The sequence below is a fragment of the Pseudopodoces humilis genome, chromosome 1, assembly GCF_049639895.1.
Source record: "Pseudopodoces humilis isolate 2021_Gansu_Grassland_sample_001 chromosome 1, ASM4963989v1, whole genome shotgun sequence".
Classification (NCBI taxonomy): domain Eukaryota; kingdom Metazoa; phylum Chordata; class Aves; order Passeriformes; family Paridae; genus Pseudopodoces; species Pseudopodoces humilis.
In genome coordinates, this window is record NC_142200.1 from 8,916,803 (window position 1) to 8,938,828 (window position 22,026).

General features: G+C 40.2%; 1 protein-coding gene across 4 annotated transcripts in view; it reads left to right on the forward strand.

Moving 5' to 3' along the window:
* The window catches only part of ASAP1 (ArfGAP with SH3 domain, ankyrin repeat and PH domain 1), a 144,605-nt gene that overhangs the window by 20,385 nt on the left and 102,194 nt on the right, over positions 1 to 22,026 (forward strand). For 2 of the 4 annotated variants that reach the window (XM_014256080.2, XM_014256098.2), the window contains exon 3: positions 9,121 to 9,250. In XM_014256080.2, coding sequence (XP_014111555.1) covers positions 9,121 to 9,250 — 130 coding nt within the window. Of the gene's footprint in view, positions 1 to 8,573; positions 8,629 to 8,770; positions 8,903 to 9,120; positions 9,251 to 22,026 lie in introns of those variants that run through there. The other 2 variants (XM_014256089.2, XM_088064558.1) reach the window with 2 other exon arrangements.

Below are 22,026 nucleotides of genomic sequence, written 5' to 3' on the forward strand. Positions count from 1 at the left end.
GACCTTTCAGATTTTCTGAGATCAGCATTGCTTTAAAAAAAATCCTTAGAGCAGAACAGATGAGCAGATGGTCACCCTCTATAGTAGCCAATGGAGCACCAGTTAACTTAGGAAGCTGGAAGCTCAAATTCAATAGTTAAAAGTAGAAGCAAATGAGTAATCAGCAAAAGGAGCTGCTGTGATGGACCTCTCAACTAAAATTCTACACTGCTACTTTTCATTTAGCACCATGTGAACACTGGCCCAGCAGAAATTTGGTACACACAGCAAGACCAGTTTCCAAAAACTTCCATATGGTTATCTGTCATCCTGGGTTTTACCAGAACCCTGCGACTTCAATATTCAAACATCTACAAACATCTGCAAACCATAACTTTAAATATGAGTAATTTTGCCTGAGCATAGAGGAGAAGTGCCACAAATTTTTAGATCTTATGTATTGTTAAACATTCTGATTTCCTTAATAAAACAAAAAAATATGCAAACAAAATAACCACAGACAAAACCCAAAAGACATCACTCCTGAATTGAAAATTTCTTATGCTACTTTAAAGTCTAGAGTCTGCCCAAGTGATGCATCCTTGAAAACAGTAGCTTATATAAGGGAAAAACAGATGTGCTACATTCAGTGGTTGCAAGGACCTTTTTTATAACATCCAACATCTGCAGATTTATTTCCAGCCTTTCTCTAATGAGATGCTATTTAGGAAATTATGAGAAATAAAGTATGCTCAGACAACACTATAAGACAGCATTTAAACTTCAACTCAGTAGGCCCTTACACATTCACATCTGCAAACTGTGTCTTAGCAAAGCTTGTGTAAAGCACAAATGACTTCTGTTTATTATCATGGGGGTCCCAGTCCCTCTTCTTCCACAAAGTAATGCTAGTAAAACTGTAATATAGAGGGAGAAGTCCCTCACAAACCCAGATCTTTCTGATTTATGTTTTCACAGCATTAACAACTAGTAGAAAGAAACCCTTTAATTCACCTGCCAAACCTTTTTGTCTGTTAAAAAAAGTGCTGAAAAAATTGTATAGACTGAGAGAGTCAAACAATGAGAAGAGTCCTTCTCATCCCTCAGCTACTTTTTTAAACTCTTACAATAAAATATATCTTAAAAATACTTAGTTCTGATACAGCAGTGTTCAGCTGAAAAGGCCCAGTGTGCTTTCACCTAGAAAAATAAATGTAATTGTCTGCATTCCACAGATAGAGAAATGATGCACACAGCAATCAGTTGCCATGTCAGAGCCATGAGTGGCAGCTCAAGGATATGATCCCAGGTCTGCAGAGCCTATATTTCATTCTCCAACTGTTTCCCAGGTTCATTTTGGTCTGAACCTTCCTTTTCACTGCAGGCAAAACGCTTCATGTTGCCATCAGCATACATTTAGCAGCTTTGGTAGAACCAGAGATGTGCCTAGTAATGACACAGACATACCATTTCCAGAGGGAAAGAGAAAATATTGAAATGTTTGCAATGTGGGTTGAGGCACATTTTCTTTCATTTATTTCATTCTCTTTTTATTTTGGAGAGCCTGCTATGCCAGCTGCCCTGCAACATGTTCATTTCTGCAGTATCAGACTATGATTTTAGTCATTGCTATTTCTCATATTAAAAATAAAAAGAAAAACAAAGCATCCAGCTATTATGACTCCTTCTTTGGAAGGACTCTTATTTATCTCCTTTCAATCGGAGTATCCCTTAATGACTTACTGGCTTCATCTTTTCCTTTGCAATCCCACTGGCATAGCCTGCTCTCATGCCAACAAGTCTGCAGTGCCCTTCCCAACATCCCTTCATAGATCTGCTCAGTGTCAGGAATGCAAGGATAACCGGGCCCAGGTTTCCCTGTGGTGTTCCCCAGCCTCACCAGGGCAGTGATGGTGGGTACTGCTGGAACACCGCCTCCCTCAGGGTGGGCAGTTCTTGCCTGACCATCTCTGTGAGTAATAAACATTATTGTCACTTGGGCAAGGGTTAATATCAAACTGTGAGTGGCTCCACGGACAGTTCTCTTATCCGTCAGCACTCATAAGAGCTTGATATCTTTGGACTGTCCAAAAGCCAGTCCATATAGAAGAATATACTGCTGTGCTTTTATATTCTGTAGATGTTGGAAGAGCTGTGTTTTAATCTGTTGTCTCCTGACACACAGAATCATAAAATATCCTGAGTTGCAAGGGACCCACAATGTCAGTTCCAGCCATTCCCTTAGGTCAGGTCTCTGGGCACCAGAAAGAAGAGGTCAGTATCTGCCCCTCCTCTTTGCCTTGTGAGGATGTTGGAGATCACAATGAGATCTCCCCTGACTCCTCCTCTCCAGGCTGAACAGCCCAAGTGACCTCAGCTGCTCCTTGTATGGCTTCCCCTCCACATCTTTCATATGCATTATTACACTTCCTATGAACTGAAGTAAGGTTTCTTAAATGAGCATCTCTAACAAAAAAAAATCTGTGAAATAGAAATACCAAATTCAGTACACCTGTAACAAGAAAAGGAACCTGTTTGTCCTGAGCCTGCTGCCTCTTGCTGCAGGTGAGCATTCTGCTGTTTTCTCTTCAGAGAATACATTGGTGGCAGGGGAACAGCCTGTTGCTTGTTGTTATTACTGGGAGCCTGGGATGACTTTATGTGTTTGTCTGCTTGCCACTTGATCTTGCATGACAAAACCAAAAAACAAAGGCAAAACTGAATCAGCAGATTAGTCAGCTTAATCTTGTGTAACTCAAAGCTGCAATTCATTTTCAGTGCTGTTATTTTCAGCTGTCCTTTGAGATGGTTATTTGAGCTTCCTTATCATTCAGCCAAGCTACTTGCCCAAGACATTCAAGTAAATAAGATGCAAAATATATAATTCAGCAAAATATTTCCGATGTTTTGATTTAATAATTTTTTCATTTTGTCCACATAGCGTTAAAACCACAAGATCTTAATGCTACTAAAATGTCACTTATAATGAGAACACAATGGACTCTCTTTTTGCTATCATTTTAATATTGAAAGAATGCAAAAAGAACCTTCTGCTTAAGCCACTATTGTAAGTGCTAAAAGGTTTTTAAAATAACATGTAGTTTCTGAGACATTTCGTATCTCATTTTAAATACCAGATGAAGACAAATGCTGGGAGATACCAATATTAAAACTGAAGTCAGCTGATTCTTGTATTCAAAACAGTCACAGCAGCAGCACAAATTTTTGACACAGTTCATGTACTTCATAAGTCACACTGGCAGATACTGTCTCTTAAAAAACGCAGAATTGCAATAAGCATGTTTGCTGGACCTGGATTTGGTCTTCTTCATGTACAGCAGTGCAACATAGGCAAGAAGGTTTCTTTTACTTGAAAGTTACCTGACTATTCTGTCCCAGTAACACAATCATTTCAAAGGTTTGTTTGCAAATGTCAAAGCTAACAGCCTTCTTTCTCAAGCAGAACCACTGCAGTTCACCATGTAAGTTCCCTTAGAGCAAATTAGCACCAGTCACAATGTGTGATGTAGGCTTCAGTGTTTAAAATAGATTTTGACTTTTCCTGTAAGTACATCATACACTTATGTGATATTAAACGTGTAAACACACTGCAGGTTAAAATACATAGTTGTTACATTTTGTACAAGGCTGTCAGCCGTCTGACTGTCCTCTGAGAGGACACAGCTCCTGGAGGTGAAACGCCTCCTGACTAAACATTTCCCGCTGAAGTACAAAGTGATGATGTTACTTGTCCTTACATAAATGGGGTGGTTTTGCTTAGCAAAACAAAACCATGAGAGTTCCATTAACAAAAAAAGTTTACCGAGTTTTAGCACATGAGATATTCCAAAACCAAAAGCATAACGCATCCTGCTGAGATTCTTGTTGATTTGAAGCTTCTTTTATCCTCTAAGCCCAGCATCCAACTTAAATGAGAAGAGCTGATACTCAGAAATATTTGTAGATATTCTAGTACTTATGGCCATAAATTTAAATAAGCCTTTCCCATTAATTTTGTCAGGATTATCTGAAAGTAAAACTATAAAAATGTAGGAACAGCAATTTACCATATAGATATTTTCTCAGGGAACTTCAAATCAGCTTTATCAGGTATCAAATTCATGGATATCTGATGTCATACAATGATCTCATAAAGTGAGTTAGGATCAGGAGGAGGATGGGAAGTACTGCTGACTGTTGTGTTTAGCTGAAATGGATGAATCTAACACCAAAACACAAACGTATTCAGGATAGTAGCGTAGTAGAAAAACATAGCCTAGGGATATTTTCCTGATGAATTTTAGCACACCACTACTTCTACTGCTATTTGCTGCTAAGCTCGTGACACTCTCCACATTTGTGGAGAGGCTAAGGAGCATAAAAAGAAAAACTATATTGTTTACTAAGAAAAGCATGTGCATTTCAATTATTTAATATTTTATTTTAGTATTTTATAAATACTACTGTCTATTATATTATAAAATCACTACTTTCATCTGCAGTAATAGCCAAGATGGGAATCTTGCAAGTCAAGAAATGAGTGTAGTTGTAAACCTGTATTTGCAAAAAGGCATCATTAATGTTCATACTTGAGAATCAAAATCCCCTGAATTTGACATGTGAGATCCTGCCATGACTACACCTGTACTAATCAAAAGGAGTCACTGCACAGAACCGATGTATGCAGTGATTTCCTTCTCCAGGTAACAACTCACTTCACTGCCACACTGAGAGCTTGCAAATTGCCCTGGAGGCAGCTTGTCTGAGCATGCTTGACAACACACTGGTGCACAGCCAGGGACTTGGGTCAAGCTTGTTTCCAAAAACCAAGCAGCAACCACACCTGAGTTTGCATCTGTGAGTTTGCTTCCTATGCAGCAGGGAAGCATGACCCCAGGGCAGTCCTGGGGCTGCTCTCTGTAGGCAGTATAATCACATCCCACAGGAGATTCACCAGCATCTTCAGCCCAGATGAGGTGTTGATACCCTGAAGAGCTGACTTTGCATGACTGAAGCTAGACAGCCACAAGCACAGCAGGGCCACAAGCTCATCTATCTGGCTCCTTATCTGTAGTGGAAAGATAATCTTGCTGTTCTCTACCTCAGTGCTGTGTAGTTCCAATAGTTAAGTGCATTGATGATGTGAAGAGCTATGCAACTGCCATGTACTCTTCACCTCTGGTACATACTGGTCATGCTTGCAAAGTTCACAGTGATGGCTACATCATCACCTGTTCACTCCTGCTCAGCTCCTGTGAGTGAACTGATGACCTCAATCTAAATACAAGCTTTCTAAAATACTGTAAAATGAAAAATACTATAATTGCTATTCAGTTTATTGCACAACACCTGTGTCTGTAGTTTGTCACTGTTCCTTAGCCTCTGCCTAAGCATGGCGACTATCAGCAGTACTGCAGAATTATTGTCAATTTGCTGTAATTAACTCTTCTGTTTGCAATCACAGTAAAAGCCAGGGAATCAAGTGGATTGGGTGGATTGAGTGGGATGGCAAGACAGCACAACTTCCTTGACTGCAATGCATCAGCAGTAAGGAGTAAGTGATTTCCAGTGCTGCTTGCTTGATCCTCACTGGCATTAGCTTGTCGAGGGTGGACAACGAGATGTATTTCATTTCAGAATACCAAGGGGAGTGAGAAAAGCAGAACTTCATTGGCAAACCTTCCATGAGAAAAAGGCCGTGGCACAGCCTCACCCAGGATCTAGCACAGACTAAGATAGCATTACAGCATACGCTGTGAAATGTAACTTTCACACTCTGATGATTATTCTTTGACATTTGTGAAGTGAAACAGTGATTTCAGTTAGTGACAATTTATAGAGAAATGCATCTGACAAATTTAGAATTGAATCTCAGATACTGATTGCAATTCAAAACAGGAAACATGGTTAAATCTGAAATTCACTAAATGCTATTTGAAATACTTACATAATTTGACTAGTTTAAACATTAGCACATTTTTTACAGGCAGCTTGTATAATTTATTTTTATTAACATCACATTAGTTAACTGATCGTACTTCCAGTGAGTTTAAATGAAAATAATCCAAGTCTAAAGAGGTCATGCCTATAGGGCTATTTTCTCTACTAACATTTGAATAGGGGAAGGGGAAATGCTGCTTCTAAGCTGCAAAACAGAGCACTGTATTCTCTCTGACAGAGCAAACAATTTCAGAACTGTCAAAAACAGACCAAGAGGCAATTACGATCATCCTTTTTCATTTTTAGGCCTTGTGCCATTATCTTTATTTACCAGTATTCTTCTGTATTTATTCTATTTCTTATACATTTAATATATCATTTTAGAAGACAACTTTTTTCCTGATGAGGAAACAAAAGCTCAGCTGCACTTACTGTCTGCTCTGCCTTCACTTCTGTCACTCTTCTGCTACCGTTTCCCTGGCCTGTCCATTCCCTTTATTATTTGAACATGCTTTTCAATTCTGTAGTTTAAATTTTCACAAAATAGTATAAAAGAAATTTGGTCTTTAACAGCATGTTCAGCTTCTGGGGGGATTTGTTTGAGATAGCAGATGAGGTTATTTTACAATCCAGAGATTAATGGTCAAGCTCAAGAACTTCAGCCTGAAGAAGAACAATTCAACCCTAACTGAGAGTTCCCAATTAGTTAAACCAGTTTGTCCATCAGTGTGATGGATTTATCCTCACTTGAAGTCTGACAGCGAGGGATCAGGAATCTTCCTAATGTGAACACTGTGGCTGACCTGCAGACCACCAGTCTGGCCCAGGAACAGCTGTGTGATAGCCCATGATTGATGTTCGGCAGGAAATTACAGGGGATGACCACAGAGACCCTGCTTGGCCCTTGGGCCATGTCCCTCACCCATCCAGCTTCCAAGCAGGCTAGGACAAAACAGCTCTTTTGAATGTTACTAACAGCTCTTCCCTGGCCCGACCCCCCAGCCCGTTCTTTACTCTTCTTTCCATACTGTTTTCATGCCACCAACCATTTTTATCTTCTTGGTATCTCTTCCTCCTCCACTGCTTTTATGAACACCATCATCGATTTTCTTCCTGCCTCTCCCGTTGCTTCTTCAGTGCTTCATTTTTTTTGCCCAGATCCATTTTTCAGTGCAACTCCCACACAGTTCTTTTCTTGGCTTCCTCCTCCTCTTGCCTACTCTACCTTTCAGAGTCTCATGACGTTTAACAATCATCTGTACGAGCTCAGAGCCTTTGTGCCAGAACGCTGGATCACGTGAAGCAGCAGCAGCAGCAATCACATGGCCATATGGAGGGCTTCTGCTAAGGCAGTGAAATCACAGAAACATGTTCAGGCAGGACCATTGCTCAGGAGTACTGGTCATATTTTTGCTGACAGAACTGCATAGACATAGTTTTTTATGGGTATACTCAAATCAGGTATCTCATTTTTATCCATATGCAATCATTGCAGTTTTTAGCTGATACCGTCAACTATTTTTAAATTGCACAGGCATTTTATTAGAATTACATACAAAAAAATGTACAAGCCTAACTGCATTATAATGTGGTAGGTGCTTATACAGAGAACATAAAATCTTTTGAAATGGATACAGCCGTATATTGTTCATTCTCAGTTGTTCAGATTTGAGAATGTTTACTATTCCTGAATGTCCCAGCTTCTGTGGAAAGAATCCCAAATACAAGGAGGAGGAAATCACACAGTATGGCTAAATAAATCACATTGATGCAGCAGATGACCACAATTACTTGAGCCTCCTGAGACTTAGCCTTCTTTAGAAAGGAACATATGGGACCCCAAAGCTAAGCTTTAAAAAAAAAAAAAAAAAAAAAGATAAAAGTCATTAGAGCTGTCTGTCTGTCAGTTCCCTGAGTTACATGATGCAATAATGGATAAAGGACACGTTAACTACTCAGAAATAGTGCTCGTGAGAGGACACAGGGCTGTAAGCCCGCGGTTCAGGGCTCGGGCCGGCGCTGCTGCTGAGACACCGCGCTGGGCTGTGCGACCCGGCCACGGCAGCGCTCAGCTCTGCTCTGGAAAGGTTCAGGAACAGAACTAGTAACGCAAAATCGGCAATAGCAACTTCTCTGAATCATAGCAAGACTTCTTAAAAATTAAGTAAGTCTAAGGAGCGTAAAAATCTGCAGTCAAGACTGCCGAGAGGGATGGCTCCCTCGGCGGTGGCTGCACGAATCCTCGGCTGTACATCATCGGCGGATGGGGCTTCAACCGGCTGTGACGGACTTGAGGGGAAAAAAAGCAGCACCCTCTGACTCGCCCTGGGGGTTCCCTGGACCGGGAGCGAACCCGCAGCCCGAGGCGGGCAGGGTCCCTCCCCGCTGCCAGAAGGCACGGGAAGCTCGTTCTCCCGCTTAGGCCAGTACTGCAGCCCCGCACCCCCCGGCCTTATCAGCTTCCACCAAAAAGCCCTTTTTTACGATAAGAAAACGAAGCAGTGGCAGCCTCCCCCCTTCAGAAACCGCGAGGGCGGGGGAGGGGCGCGGCGGCCGCGCCTGCGCGGAGCCGCTTCCTCGTTGTCGCGCGTAGCGGCGGCGGGCGGCGCGTGCCCGCCAGCGGTGCCCGTCAGCGCGGCCCCGCGGCCCCGCCGCGCCCGGCCCGGCCCCGCCTCCCCCGCCCGGGGGGCGCAGCCCGAGCCCGCACAAGTCAGTGCTCGACGCGGGCGGGAGCAGCGGCTGGGGCGGGGGGCGTGGGGGGTCGGCGCGGGTGGGGAAAGGGGCTGAGCCCGGCGCGGTCGCCGCTCCCCTCCCGCCGCCCTCCCCCAGCGCCGCGGCGGGGCCGGGCTGGGTTGTGCGGAGGCGGCTGCGGGAGCCCTCCCCACCGGCGGGGCCGAGCGAGGGGCGCCGTCCGGGGGCCTCTCCTCCTTCACCTCCTGCCCGGAGGAGGAGGGGGCGGCTGGGGAAAGGCTGGATGTATCGGGTGAAGCCTCAGCCTCCCTCTGCGGCTCCGGTGCTTTGATGCTGCGGGTCTCTGCTGGCTGTTAACATCTTCTTCCCTCTGCCCTTTTTTTTTTTTTTTCTTTTTTTTTTTTTCTTTCGTTTTATTATTTTTCCCCCCCACCTTTCCCCTCGGAACTGGGCTTCCCCTCTCTCCGGATCTGTGTGCCCGGCTTCTCCTGGGCTTTACCGGTGGGGCAGGATCATGCCGGACCAGATCACCGTGTCGGAGTTCATCGCCGAGACCACAGAGGATTACAACTCCCCGACCACCTCCAGCTTCACCACGCGCTTGCAGAACTGCAGGAACACGGTCACGCTGCTGGAAGAGGTAAATCGTCCACACCCAACACCCTATCCCCTGTTTTTTATCCTTTTTTCTCTTTCTTTCGTTCTTTTTTTTTTTTTTTTTTCCTTTGAGAGAGCATCAGGGACGGGGCAGCACCACCCGCCCAAATCCACAGGAGCCAGAGGCGTTGGTATGCATGTAATCTGGTCTTTTAATTGTGGGACTTTGCCCTTATGTTGAGCTAGTTAGTGAAAGCTTTCCTGCTCTGGCGTCTCAAAGATTACTGCGTAAAACAGTTGTCTGAACTTAAACGTTGCTGTGGTACTTCTTGGTGTTTTTTCAGTGTTGTCAGTTGTTACAGTAAAAAAAATGCGTGAATGTTGGGATTTTTAGAAAAAAGATGGGTGAGTTTTGTTTGGGAGTGTTTGTAGAGGTTTTCCCCAGCCACTGGGTACATCGAGTATTAGTGCAGAACTCTGCAGAAATCTGCCAAGTGAGACTCAGTTTAAGAAATGAGGTAAGGATGAGGAGATGAATGTGGAGTGAGGGAAATAGTATGAAACAGAATTGGTGGAAGGAGAGGAGCAAAATAATGCAGCAGAGGAGATTATACAGTCTCAGCACTTCAGCCTTGAAGCCTCAGTGCTAGGGTTTTTTCATGCTTGTTATGAGCGTCATTTAAATGTTCACCCTGCTCTGCTGTCAAGAAATAGAAGCGTGAAAATGGGTAAACTTCCAGAGCTGGTTTCTAAGGAATATCAGTCTGCTGCTTCCTATTTGAGGTTTCAGAGTGATTTTCTATGGGCTAGGGTAGTGGTTATGAGGAAATGTCTTCCAAATGACTTTAAAACAAGACAGTGTACAGCTCTTCTCTTGCCCTGTTCTTGCTTGAAGGTATAAACATAATGATGTTGAAAGAAGACAGATTTTTGCTATAGTTGCATAGGTTGCAGTTAGTTGTTGTTTTGGATTATACACTTGGTTCATCAAGTATTTGTCGATACTTCAGGAGCCAGCAGGTATCTAGGAGATGGATTTAATAGAGTCTTTCAGTTCTGCTGAATGTGTTGGCATGAGCAAAATATTTGGTATGCAAGGAAAGAGTATTAATTATTTAATTATGGTGTTTGCCTGATAGTCTCGGGTATGGAAATATAATTCCACAGGATTCAGATCAGCTAAAGTTTTAATAGAAAAACTATGTTCAAAATTCTAACAGTGCTGTTAGATTAGTCAGTCTGCAACAACTGACTAGAGTGATTGTAAGTGCACGTTTAAAATAATGTATCTTATTTTTATTATGTAACCTAGATTAACATTTGTAACTTTTCCATAATTGCAGTTTGGTTTCTCTTTTCTCTTGTAACTCAGCCCTGGCCGCTGATAGATTTGTCAAAAATCAACCTGTTAGGTTAGTGTTTGACAGAATTGCTGCCCCCTGGTCTTAACTATGTGGAATAGGTACAGCCATTGATATGCTCATTTGTACAGTTGACGGCATGCACCTAGAGTTAAGTAAAAATATGTATTTTGTCATCACTGGTGACTTACTTTTAGGGTAAGAATACAGTGTTATGCTTTCATGATTTGGGAGATACATCAGTGCAGGCTGGATGTGATAATGCCCATCCAAAGAGAACCAGAATATAGAAGATAAATACACAGTGTTCTTCACTATTTGTGTGGACTGCGTGTATTTTAGAAGTTTTTATGTCAGATTTGACAGCAGTAAATCAGAGGAATAAAGAATGGTGGGTGCTGCTGGTGCTTGTGTTGCTCTTCTTTGAATTTCTTTTGTTTGTATAACTCTTATATGCCCTATTTAGGCTGATTGCAGTTTAAACTGGACTTGTTTTGCATTATTTTTTTATTATCTGTAAATACAAAAAAAGCTTTATTTGGTTGGAAGCAAGATACAAGCAAGCTCTACTGTTACATGTGCAAGAAATCTGTAACTCTCCCAAATTTATAGTTATTAATTTGCATGGGGAAATGCAGACAGTCAGGATGTGGCTAGCAAAAGGCTCCTTTGGAGTCTTTGTATGCAAGCAACAATTACAGTGAAGACACAGTTTTGCTGCTGCTGCTTTCAAGCTGGGTTGGCTTCTGTACACCTGCTTACCTAAAACAGTGAGTTCTGCACAGGCTTGAAAATGCATGGTTGAAGTGGGCGTTCTGTAGCTCCTGCTGCTGTTGTTGATGTGTCGTGGATGACCTAAGAACTCCTCAAGCAGCTCCTGAGCTTCAGTGGTGAGCCTTCTGTGTTAAGGCAGAGGGGATCATTCCATCCATACAGCTGTTTGATTTTTAACCGGATGTTGCATCTGGGCTGGAGCACTCTGGGCTTTTGCAGGCAGTGTCAGACTCCATGCTGTTACGGCGCTGCTGCCTGAAGTTGTTCTTTTACAGCTAATTTAATTCATCACAACCTGCACCTACCTCAGTGATTATAAGCTAGTTTGTGGATTAACTAATTATTTTCTTTAAGCAGGGTTGCAAACTGGAACTGTTTTCTGAACAGAAATGGAAGGGAAATTAAACAGATTGAACCAAAGTTAGCTCTGTTTCCCAGCCTCTCAGTCCAGTGTAATAATTCCTGTTGTAGCTCAGATCAGTGGCTAGATCAGAAGCACCTTTTCATACAGAATGTGATGAAAAATAGTTTTGTGTGTGGATGCCTTTACCTAGTTCCCTGAAGTTCTTAAAAAATTGTGAACATACTGTTGCTGCATCACAACTAATGAGTTTTCTGAAATAATAAGAGGCGATGCACTGATTTGCTGATTTTCTCACTTGCTTGTCCATCAGTAGAGGGGCAATCTGTTCAGCCAGGTGAATTGTGACATATTTATCCCCTAGTTACAACTCTGTTCCTATTGTAATTAAAATAATTTTCCGAGGAGATTTTGGATCCAGTTAGATGTAATTTTGGAACGAGTTTCAACTGAAAAATCAGAGCAGACATGTTTACTGATTCTGATAAGTTTGCATTCAGTAAGTTTTCAGTGGAAGGCCCAACAAAACACAAAGGCATACCTCACAAAATGAGAACCATGGAAGTGCTCCTCCAAAAGACTTCTCTGTTCTCAACTTATTAAAAAAACAAAAGACAAAACAAAAAAAATCCTCTACCCAAACTTTATTTAAATCCATCATACTATTTTCAATGACAGTATTAAGAACATGCTACTCTATAGCAGTTTATTGAATAGGAAGGTTTCATGCTACATTATTTAAAGCTACTGAAATTTAGGAAGACTTGCAAGTTGGTTTTTTTTTTCTTTTTAAGAGACTAAGCTTAGCTTTTTGTCATCCAGTCACACCAGATTAGGAAAAAAAAAAAGACCCTGTCATATTTCAAGCCAGGCTTTGGCATCTTTAACAGTAATTACCAAAAGCTGCAAGATTGTTTTATAATATTTTTTAGAGCATGAGTGTTATGCAATTGCCTCAATTAAACACACATTTTAAAATTCATTCTATTGCTAAAATTATAGGGCTTTTTCTCAAACTCACAGAAGGAGAAACAACCATTATATTGTACTGTAGGTCTAGTTTGAGAGAATTTGCAATCTGTACTCCTTTCTGTTGATTTCTTCAGCATAATCTTACATTCATGCAAAAAACATACTTCTGCATACAGGTGGGAGATGTCTTTTATAACGCAACACCTTTCCTCTTTAGAAAGGCTGAGAGAGTTGGAGTTCTTTCAGCTTGTGGAAGAGAAGGCTCTGGGAAGACCTTAGAGCAGCCTCCCAGAGCCTAAAGGTGGTTACTAGAGAGTTGGAGAGGGACATTCTACAAGGGCATGGAGTTTCAGGGCAAAGGGGAATGGCTTTAAACTGAATTTAGATATAGGGAAGAAATTCCTTGCTGTGAGAGTGGTGAGACACTGAAGAGGCTGCCCAGAGAAGCTGTGGATGCCCCATCCCTGGCAGTGTTCAAGGCCAGTGTGGATGCGACCTTCAGCAACCTGGTCTAGTGGAAGGTGTCCCTGCCCATGGCAGAGCGTGGAACTAGATGCTCTTTAAGGTCTTTTCCAGCCCAAACCATTATATGAATCTATAGTGATCATATGAAGAGAGAATTTTTGCATATGTAAATGGATGGTTAATTACTTTTTTAAAGAAAAAAGGCTAAATGGTAAGTACAGACAGATTACTGTTATAGTCTCTTCAAATACAGCCTCTGCTATGTTCTGAACAGACATGCTTTTATATCCACAGAAGCTCCATGATTTGTATTACTCAAATAGATTTTGAAAAGTTGATTTTAATCACTGAGTTAATATTACTTTGTGAGCTAGTTGGAATTTTTAGAGAATGATGACATCTGTTCTGAGAATAAGTAGTGCACATGTGGGATCACCACAAGACTGTCTTGATTATCATTCTGCTGTGTCCCAGCTCCAGCTGAAAGGACATCTTTGCACTCAAGGGATAGCTCAGTTATCATGACCAGGCAGTTCTGAGTGTTTCTCCTAAAGTAGCAGATGTTGTGCAGCACTGTATGGAGACAGAGGTTAAGCTTAAATATTTAAATTCTCTTTAGTCAGGCTGGTAGAAATGAAGGGACAGCTAGAAGCTGATGGTAAAATAAAAAATAGCTTCAGTTGTGTCTGATGCTGATTTTGGAGTTTAATGCCTATTGTACTGTTATACTGTAATACTTGAACATGTTTAATGACTAATGTTATTTCTTTCTTTCTTTTGCACTTGAGTGAGAAGTTGAAAACTCAAAATGTGCTTTCTGACAATTAGATTGGCTGCAGATATGTTGTGTTTTGTTTTCAGGATTTTTTTTTTGTTGTTTTTGTTTGTTTGGGTTTTTGTTATGTTTTGATTTTTAATTTAAAAAAAAAAAAAACAAAACCAATACTATTCCTGCAATGATTGTTGCTCATTTTGTTTCTCGCTGTGCTGATCTGCCTGAGCACAGCAGTCTGTCAGTCTAGGCTGGCCTTACAACAGATGTGTGCATATACATCTCAGTAAAAGAGTGACTGTCTGGCTCCTGCTCAGCCTCATACACGTTCTGTTGTTCACAGTGCAAGTCTGGTGTCATTTGACATAGCTTGAAAGGAGATTTCTCATGTTCTTCTTCATAGCATGGATACATCTCTAAGATTAAAGATGGGAAAGGGGAAAGTATGAGGATGTTACTTTTTTTATTTGGCCTTTTTTTTTTCCAAAAAAAAAAATCTTTCAAAATGTGTTGTGTATGAATCATTTTCACAGTTTCCCATATGTAGCTTTTCTTTGGGCTTCAGTTTATGCATATATTTCTTATTCTACTGTGAGGAAGGCTTTTCGGTATGAGGGTGAGGGGACAGGATTTTTCCTCCTTATAATTTTGCTGAAATTTATGTAGCACTGAAACTGCAATAACATCAGATCATCTGTGGTGATTTCATACACTTCTCTACCAGAAGATCATTTTTCAGTGACAAAGAACTCTATCAAGGGAGGCAGGTGAAACCATGCACGAGAACAGGAGTATTTCCATTCTGAACCAACTTTTGTTGGTATTATGCACAGTTTGTTTTTTAGCCTGGACTGTGATAATGGGCAATATCTATTTTGTGTGTGTGTCAAGAGAAAGAAATTATAGAAAAATTTCTATCACCTAATTTTTTTTGAAGCATCGCTTCTATATAATTACAACAAATAAATTGTAACATTCTATTCTTTGTATTTCTTTTTTATTAGAATATGTTTTTATTTTTAGGAGGTGAATCCAGGCAACTCCAGCAGCACTAGACTTAAACCCAGCTTTTCCTAATCTTGCAAACTATTACTTAGGGCAGTTACAAGTAGTCTTGTATCATAGAGAGCTTTGTACTTCAGAGCTGTTTTCTTTATGTAACAGACCATGAATAATCTTCAGTTTTTGAAGAAACACACTTTTGATAGCAAACTGACCTAAAAATAGCAGATAAGAAAAGTTTATTCGTGTAGTTAATAAAACTCAGGATAATTGTTGCTGCTTTTGCATTGAATGACAAATTACAGCAGAGATGTAAAGATGGGCATGTGAGCATGCTGAAATATAGAGGCCACAGTGAGAGCACATGGGTAGCTCCCATGTCACAATACTGAAAATGTGATACAGGTGAAATTGACAGCAGTGTCTTGTATTTAAAATGCAGCTGAGGATGCATGCTACAGTATTTATTCATTTAGTGTGTAATCAGTTTTACCCTTCATTTGACAGTAGTCAAAGCATTAAGCTGTAATAAGCAGGCAATTTCCTTTTACTTAAATGCGACTGATGTGAGGAAAAATAAGAAACACTCACTGGTAACTCAGTTTCAGTCATGGCAGATGAATTAACTTAGCCTTTTGAGAATTTGTATTCATTTTAGGCATATTTTTGAAAGTACTTACTGCATTTGGTATCTCATATGTTTTTTTTAAGAAGTACTGCTTCTTGTTTTGAACTCCCAACAGGCTTCCTCATGTTTACTCGTCAGTTAGGAAGCTGTGAAAGTGCTCTTTGGTGCACTCTGTTCAGTATGCTGTGCAGATAAACCCTGACAGAGTGTGTACCATGTAGTCATGGGAACTTGGCCCCGATGGAGGGGAGACACTTAAAGTGACATGTCTTAAAGTTGAGTTTAATGTTCAGATTTGAGTACTATGGAGACACCTTTCATAGTTAAAAGGCAATAAAAAAGTACTTTGAAGAAAACAGAGAAGGGAAAACAACCCACAAAGCCATGTTTGTATTTCAACAGGGTGTCACTGAAGGACTACATGTGAATGATTCAGAACAGAATGAGAATGGTTGATTTAATTTCCAGTATTTTTTCTTACTGCAAAGAGTAAAACTTAATTTTCATAACTCTCTTTGTGATTTGTAACAATATGAATGAAGATGGTTGTTAATAATTTTAAACAGCAGATGTGAAGCAAATATACAGAGGATAATTGTAAGAAAGATCATAACATCTCATTTTGAATAGAATAGTGCCTTGCAATAAAACCGTTAGGAGAAATCAAGCCTAGAATGCTAATTATCAGTGTTGTTTCAAGTGCAAAGGTAGACAATATAAGCATGTTTTTTAAAAAAAGGGCTCTCAGCTAATAGTGTTTTTATATTTCATGGGAAATCTTTCAGAGTCCATTTAGTAGCATATTCTGGAACTTCTCTTAGAGATTGCTCAGTCAGGTTTGTTTGATACTGGCCAAGAGGTCTAAAGTTTATTGGTGAGTACTAAGGAAAAACCCTGAGATAATAGAACGAGTTTCCTTTCTTGAGGGAGTGCAGCTGGAAGTCCACTCCCTGCTGACAAGTGCAACAAACAGTTATTTTATATTTCTAAAGAGGGAGTGTTGGTCTGTGTTATTTATCTGTATCTATGTATAGTGTGTTATAAATACTGCTATCAGTAGGCTAATGTTGAGGTTTTGTATAAGCATTGAGACAAGTAAGATTTTGGAGTACAGTGGGCTTGATTGTGGTGATGATGGAGAACTTTTCCTTTCATGGTCCTGTGAAAAAGCAACAAAATGCTGTAAGGATCCCATTTCCCCCTTTACACACATAGATATGCACGTGGCCTTCTTGTCTCTTTTAGTTAGTGGTGAAAGGAGTGGTCTGAAGTTGTGCTATTGCGAAGGTTAAGCTGGAAAGTGTATGTTTTTTCTTTCTTTAGAATAGCCACTTCTATCTTGAACTTACTTGTTTTATCCTTCTTTTAATGTTTCTTAACAGAAGAAATATAAAACTATTTCTGATGCAGAAATAGAAACTTACGATGCCAGTAGAGTCTTTTAATTTCTTGGTTTCCTCTTGGTTAAGAGCTAAAAATCAGTATGGTGCTGGAGATAACTTCCTGCTAAGGGACTGTCAGACCTTAGACATGGTGTGCTCTGGGAGTCTTCTGGCCAAGCTGGTGAGAGATGGACCACGTTGAGGATCTGCAGGGTGGGTGGGACATGGACTGGCTTGCCAAGGCCAGAGGGTGGGGATCAATGAAGCAAAGTCCAGCTGGCAACAGGTTGCAGGTGGCATCAGTGCCCTCCAGGATCAGTTTTAGGATTAGAACTATTTGGTATCTTTTAATTGTGTCAATGGTGGGCTCGAGTGTGATCTCATCAAGTGTTTTTGGATGATACCAAGTTGTACAGTGTGCTGGCAGCAGTCACCCTTCAGTGGGACATGGAGAAGTGGCCTAAACAGGAAGAGCCTTGTGTGACTCATTGAAGAGAAATATGAAATCGTGCCCCAGGGATGGATGGGGTTGCCATGTGCAGAAGGACAGGCTGGCCAGAGGACAGTTTTCTAAGGAAGAACCTTGGAGTCAGGTGGGTGAGTTGTTGAGTGTGGGTTCACAGTGGTAAAGGCCAGCCACGTACTGGGCAGTGTTAGTGAAAAAGTGCAGCCAGCAGCCAGAAAGTAGTGGTTCTTCCCCTCTGTCAGCAACTGTGAGACCACATCTAAAGTTCTGTGTTTGGGTTTCAGCAATACATGAAAGAAATTATAGACTACCACAAGTCCAGGTGATGATCACCAAAATGATTAAGGGCCTAGAGCACATTGCTTCATGGGGGAAAACTAGACTGCTTCAGCCTTAGATAAGAGACTAGGGGAAGGTCATATTGATTTCTCCAAGTATGTATTGGGAGGAAACTGATAAAGCAGAAATTCCAATTAGTTTTGAGGGGGTGTATTTGTGGTTCTTTATTATTATTATTTTTGGGCCTTGTTTGTTTTGAACCATGAGTCTGGTGAACAAGTGCTCAGAGAGAATGTGAAACCTCTTGTCCTCAGAGACATTCAAAACTCCACTTGACTGTAGAAGTAGACTCCTTAAAATTGTTTGGACTGCTTATTTAATCTTTTAGAACATAAGGAGGCAGAGTAAAGTGGTTGTTTAATTTCATGAATGTGTTTCTGTGTCTTCAGGTAGAAGTTTACAGTGAGCTTATTCTTGGAAAAACAGCACATTTAAACCCAGTAAAATCGGTGTAAGCAAAGTTGATAATTTTTTTCCTTCAGTGAAAGACTGCTTTAATAGAGGAAATGGGGTACTACTCGCCCTTCTGCAAAAGTGTAGTTGAAAAAGCTTATCAAATTTGGGGCTTTGTATGATTTTTAGGAATAGTTTGAATAGTTACTGAATGTTGAAAAATTATATAATTCTTTTTAAATGATCAATCTGTACTTCTGGAAACTCAGCTAATTTATTCTGTAAAGCTATATTACAGATCAACTATGTCTCTACAGGATTCATTTTTATTATTAACTTTTCTTTTTAGGAAGGTAATTTGAATTTTTAATTCTAGAGCTCCCACCTTGAATTTATTATACAATTTCCTTCTTGTAATATATTTTACTTTTCAAGTAAATTATCTTTTGGTTTTTTTTGATTCTGAAAGAAATAATTTTGGACTGAAGAGGGAAATACATCTGAAAAGTACCCTTAATACAAAACTTAATCTTTTCCATAGCATTTCAGAAAAACTTACTAGGGATGGGGGATACAGGAAAGAATAAAATATAGCAGGTTTTGTTTTTTGGGAGAGTGGTGTCTTGTTATGAGACCACACTAGGATTTAGATATCCTATTTTGGTTAGTTTTTTAAAACTTCATTTCCTAAAATCATATAATATGGGGAATTTTTCCTTAATGGCTAACCTAAACCTATTGTATTTCAGTTTGAAGCCCCCTTGTCTTATCACTACATGCTCTTGTTCAATGTCTCTTTCCAGCGCTGTTGTAGCTTCCTTTAGGTACTGGAAGGTCTTATAAGGTTTCCCTGGAGCCTTCTCTTCTCCAGACTTAACAACCCCAGTGCCCTCAGTTTACTTTCATAGGAGGAGGTGCCCCAGCCCTCTGATCATCTTTGTGACATTCCTCTGGACTCACTGCAGCAGGTCCATGTCCTTATGTTGGGGACCCCAGAACTGGACCAGCATTCCAGGTGGGCCTCACCAGAGCAGAGTAGAGGGGGAGAATCACCTCCTTCAGCCTGCTGACCACGCTTTCCTTTGTGCAGCCAAGGGTACAATTGGCAACTGCGCATTGCTGGCTCGTGTCTGATTTCATTTATTTTGACCACCGGAATTGTCAAGGCCTTCTCGACATTGCTTCTCTCAAACCGTTCACCCCCAGCCTTCTGGTACAGGGAATTGCCTGGACCCAGGTGCATGAAGTTGAGCCATTGATTCAAACTCTGGACATGGTCATCAAGCCAATTCCTTGTCCATTGAATAATTCATCCAGAAAACCTGTGTCTCTCTAATGAGTGACAAAGATATTGTGTGTGACTGTGTCCTACGCCTTACAGAAATCAAGGCTGGTGACATAAACACACAACAATCAAAGTACATGAATGTGATGCTCATGCATAACAAACAAAACCATTTTAATTAATGCTTCTATGTGTCAGTGTCATAGTCTTGAAAGTACCACACAGTGAAAGTAGTTGAGCTGTTCTGTGCAGTGTGTAGTAAGGAAATGAAAACAGCTGTTAGAAAAATGTAATGGTGATGTTAAAACAAACTTAGGATGCTTTTGTTCAGTGATGACAGAGTGCCTGTTTACAACCTTCAAAAACTTGGTTTTTGAAAAAAAAGAAACAAAGTGGGTTTTTTCAACTATCTTTGTTAGTTGTCAGGTTATAAAATTGTTGAATTTTAATAAAATTCAATGATGCCAGGATGTAACAGAGTATACAGATTGTGCCAGGTTGTGACATGCTGTAAGTAAGCAGGAGTATGATGATCCATCCCTGTATTCTGAATAATGTAATATGCAGTGGTGATGGTGTTTGTGAAATCAGTGGGAATGGATGACTTTTAACTTTTTAGAATTTTTAAGGAGGTAACTTAAATCCAAGGTACACAGATGTTGGTTGTGTTTTGGCTTTGTATTTTTCTTACCTCACTAAGTGTCAGAATTATGGGGAAAATTGCTAAATGAAGAGTGATGATGCTATGACAATGCAAGTGGGATATCCTGACTATGTCTGTTGTCCAGTCCAATCTCTTATCTTAGAAAAGTATTTATATTACCTGTGTTAGTTATGAAGTTGAAATGTATTAAAACAGACAAAGAGCTTAAAGTAGACTATAAGTTATAACTAACTTGAATGAGAAAGTTGAATGAAGTTGCCTTAAATGTTTTGACAGAGTTGCTTTTTACTGTAAAACTGGTCTCACACTGCATTTTTCAAACCTTATAAATGATGCTTTGATTTCTTTTGCAAATTGTTCCTCATATGAGACTTTGCTGAAGTTAAGCTTTTATGATTTGGTTTGGGAAAAGCAACTTGGGCAAAACAGTAAAATTTTGATTCTTTTGCAAGACAGATGTATATCTATATTTTAGTTTTCTAGTAAATTGTCATGGTTGCAGCACCTACAACCTACATTTTTAGGGGATATTTTGTTGTGGTTTTTTTTTGTTTTGTTTTGTTGTTTTGTGGTTTTTGTTGTTGTTGTTGCTTTTTGGGTTTTTTTTGTTGCCCATTTGGTTGGTCATGGTTTTTCTTCCCCCACCTCTAGCCTCTTTCAGGGAGATGAAAGAAGCCTAAAGAGACTCTTTGATGTGAAGACCTACTTAAAATATTTTTCAGTGTTAGGATACCCAAACTGTCTGCTCACAGATTTGGAAAAAATGATGGCATTCCTCAGGTGATGTGATTCAAGTGTACAGAGAAGTAAAATCTTTTGGGGTGGGGTCACCCAAAGAAGCTCAACTGCTCAAAAATTGTCTGCTCACTAGTGCAGTTATAAGTACAGAGATGCTAGGTCTCTCTAAACCCTCCTTTTAAAAAATGTTTATAATTCTCCGGTGGCAGTTTTGTTGCCAATCTTTCACAGGAAGTGCTTGGAAGGAGACCTTGTTTAAACTGGCAGAGAGAACATGAGAAGAAATGCCATTTTTTCTTTGCTGATACTCTGCAGGTTTAATGAAACTCTTTGCTGCTGATTTAAACCCTTCAGTTCACTTCCTGCCCTTCCCTGTCTCCCTGTTTCATTTGAAGTGCTCCATATGCTTCCTTACTTGCTTTTTTCCACCATGTCTAGGACAGGTTTTTCAAATTTTTTTTTTTCTGTGGTTGAAACAGCTGTAATGGTGTTGCTTTGCTTCAGCAAAGCCTGCTCTATTTGCTGAACTCATGTGTAGTTTAGTACAGCTTCCTGTTTTTCTCATCCTATTTAATTAGGCAACAAGTTGCAGCAAAGCAGCTTCCTTTAGAATGAATCAGTGAACGCTGTGCATATTGTAAATATGAAAGCAATTCATGTCTCTTTGAAACTTACAAAATCATGGGTATTTTTCCATAGCTTTAATGTTTGTGTGGAAGGCCAAACCTGGTTGCATAGATAGCATTTTTCTCCCTTTCTGTGTATTCCTTTTCAATTTGATTTGATTTACTTTTTGTTCTCTGTTGCTGCCTTTTGATGGTAACAATAAAGAACTATCCTGCCTTATTTTTTTCTGTCATAATCTCTATTGCTTCATGACATATAACGTGTTCCTACAAGTAATGGTGCTACTTCATTGGGTCCAGATGAGTGTATGCCATTAGACAACTCATCAATAAAATTGACAAGTACTTATTAAAGCTGTCTCATTTGTCTTGCAGTGAGCATGGCCTAGTGTGATCGTTCTTAGGGCAATACAGCTGTTTCTTTGAAACACTCTGTGTGTGTTCCTGTGAGAAAAGCAAGGGAAATGAGGAGTTAATACAGTGTAGCTGGTGCAGAGCACAGTTCGTGTTATAAACCTGGGAAACAATTACAGACTTGGGGATTAGTTTGAAATCATTGATTGGCTCATGACTCAAACTGGTAAACTACTG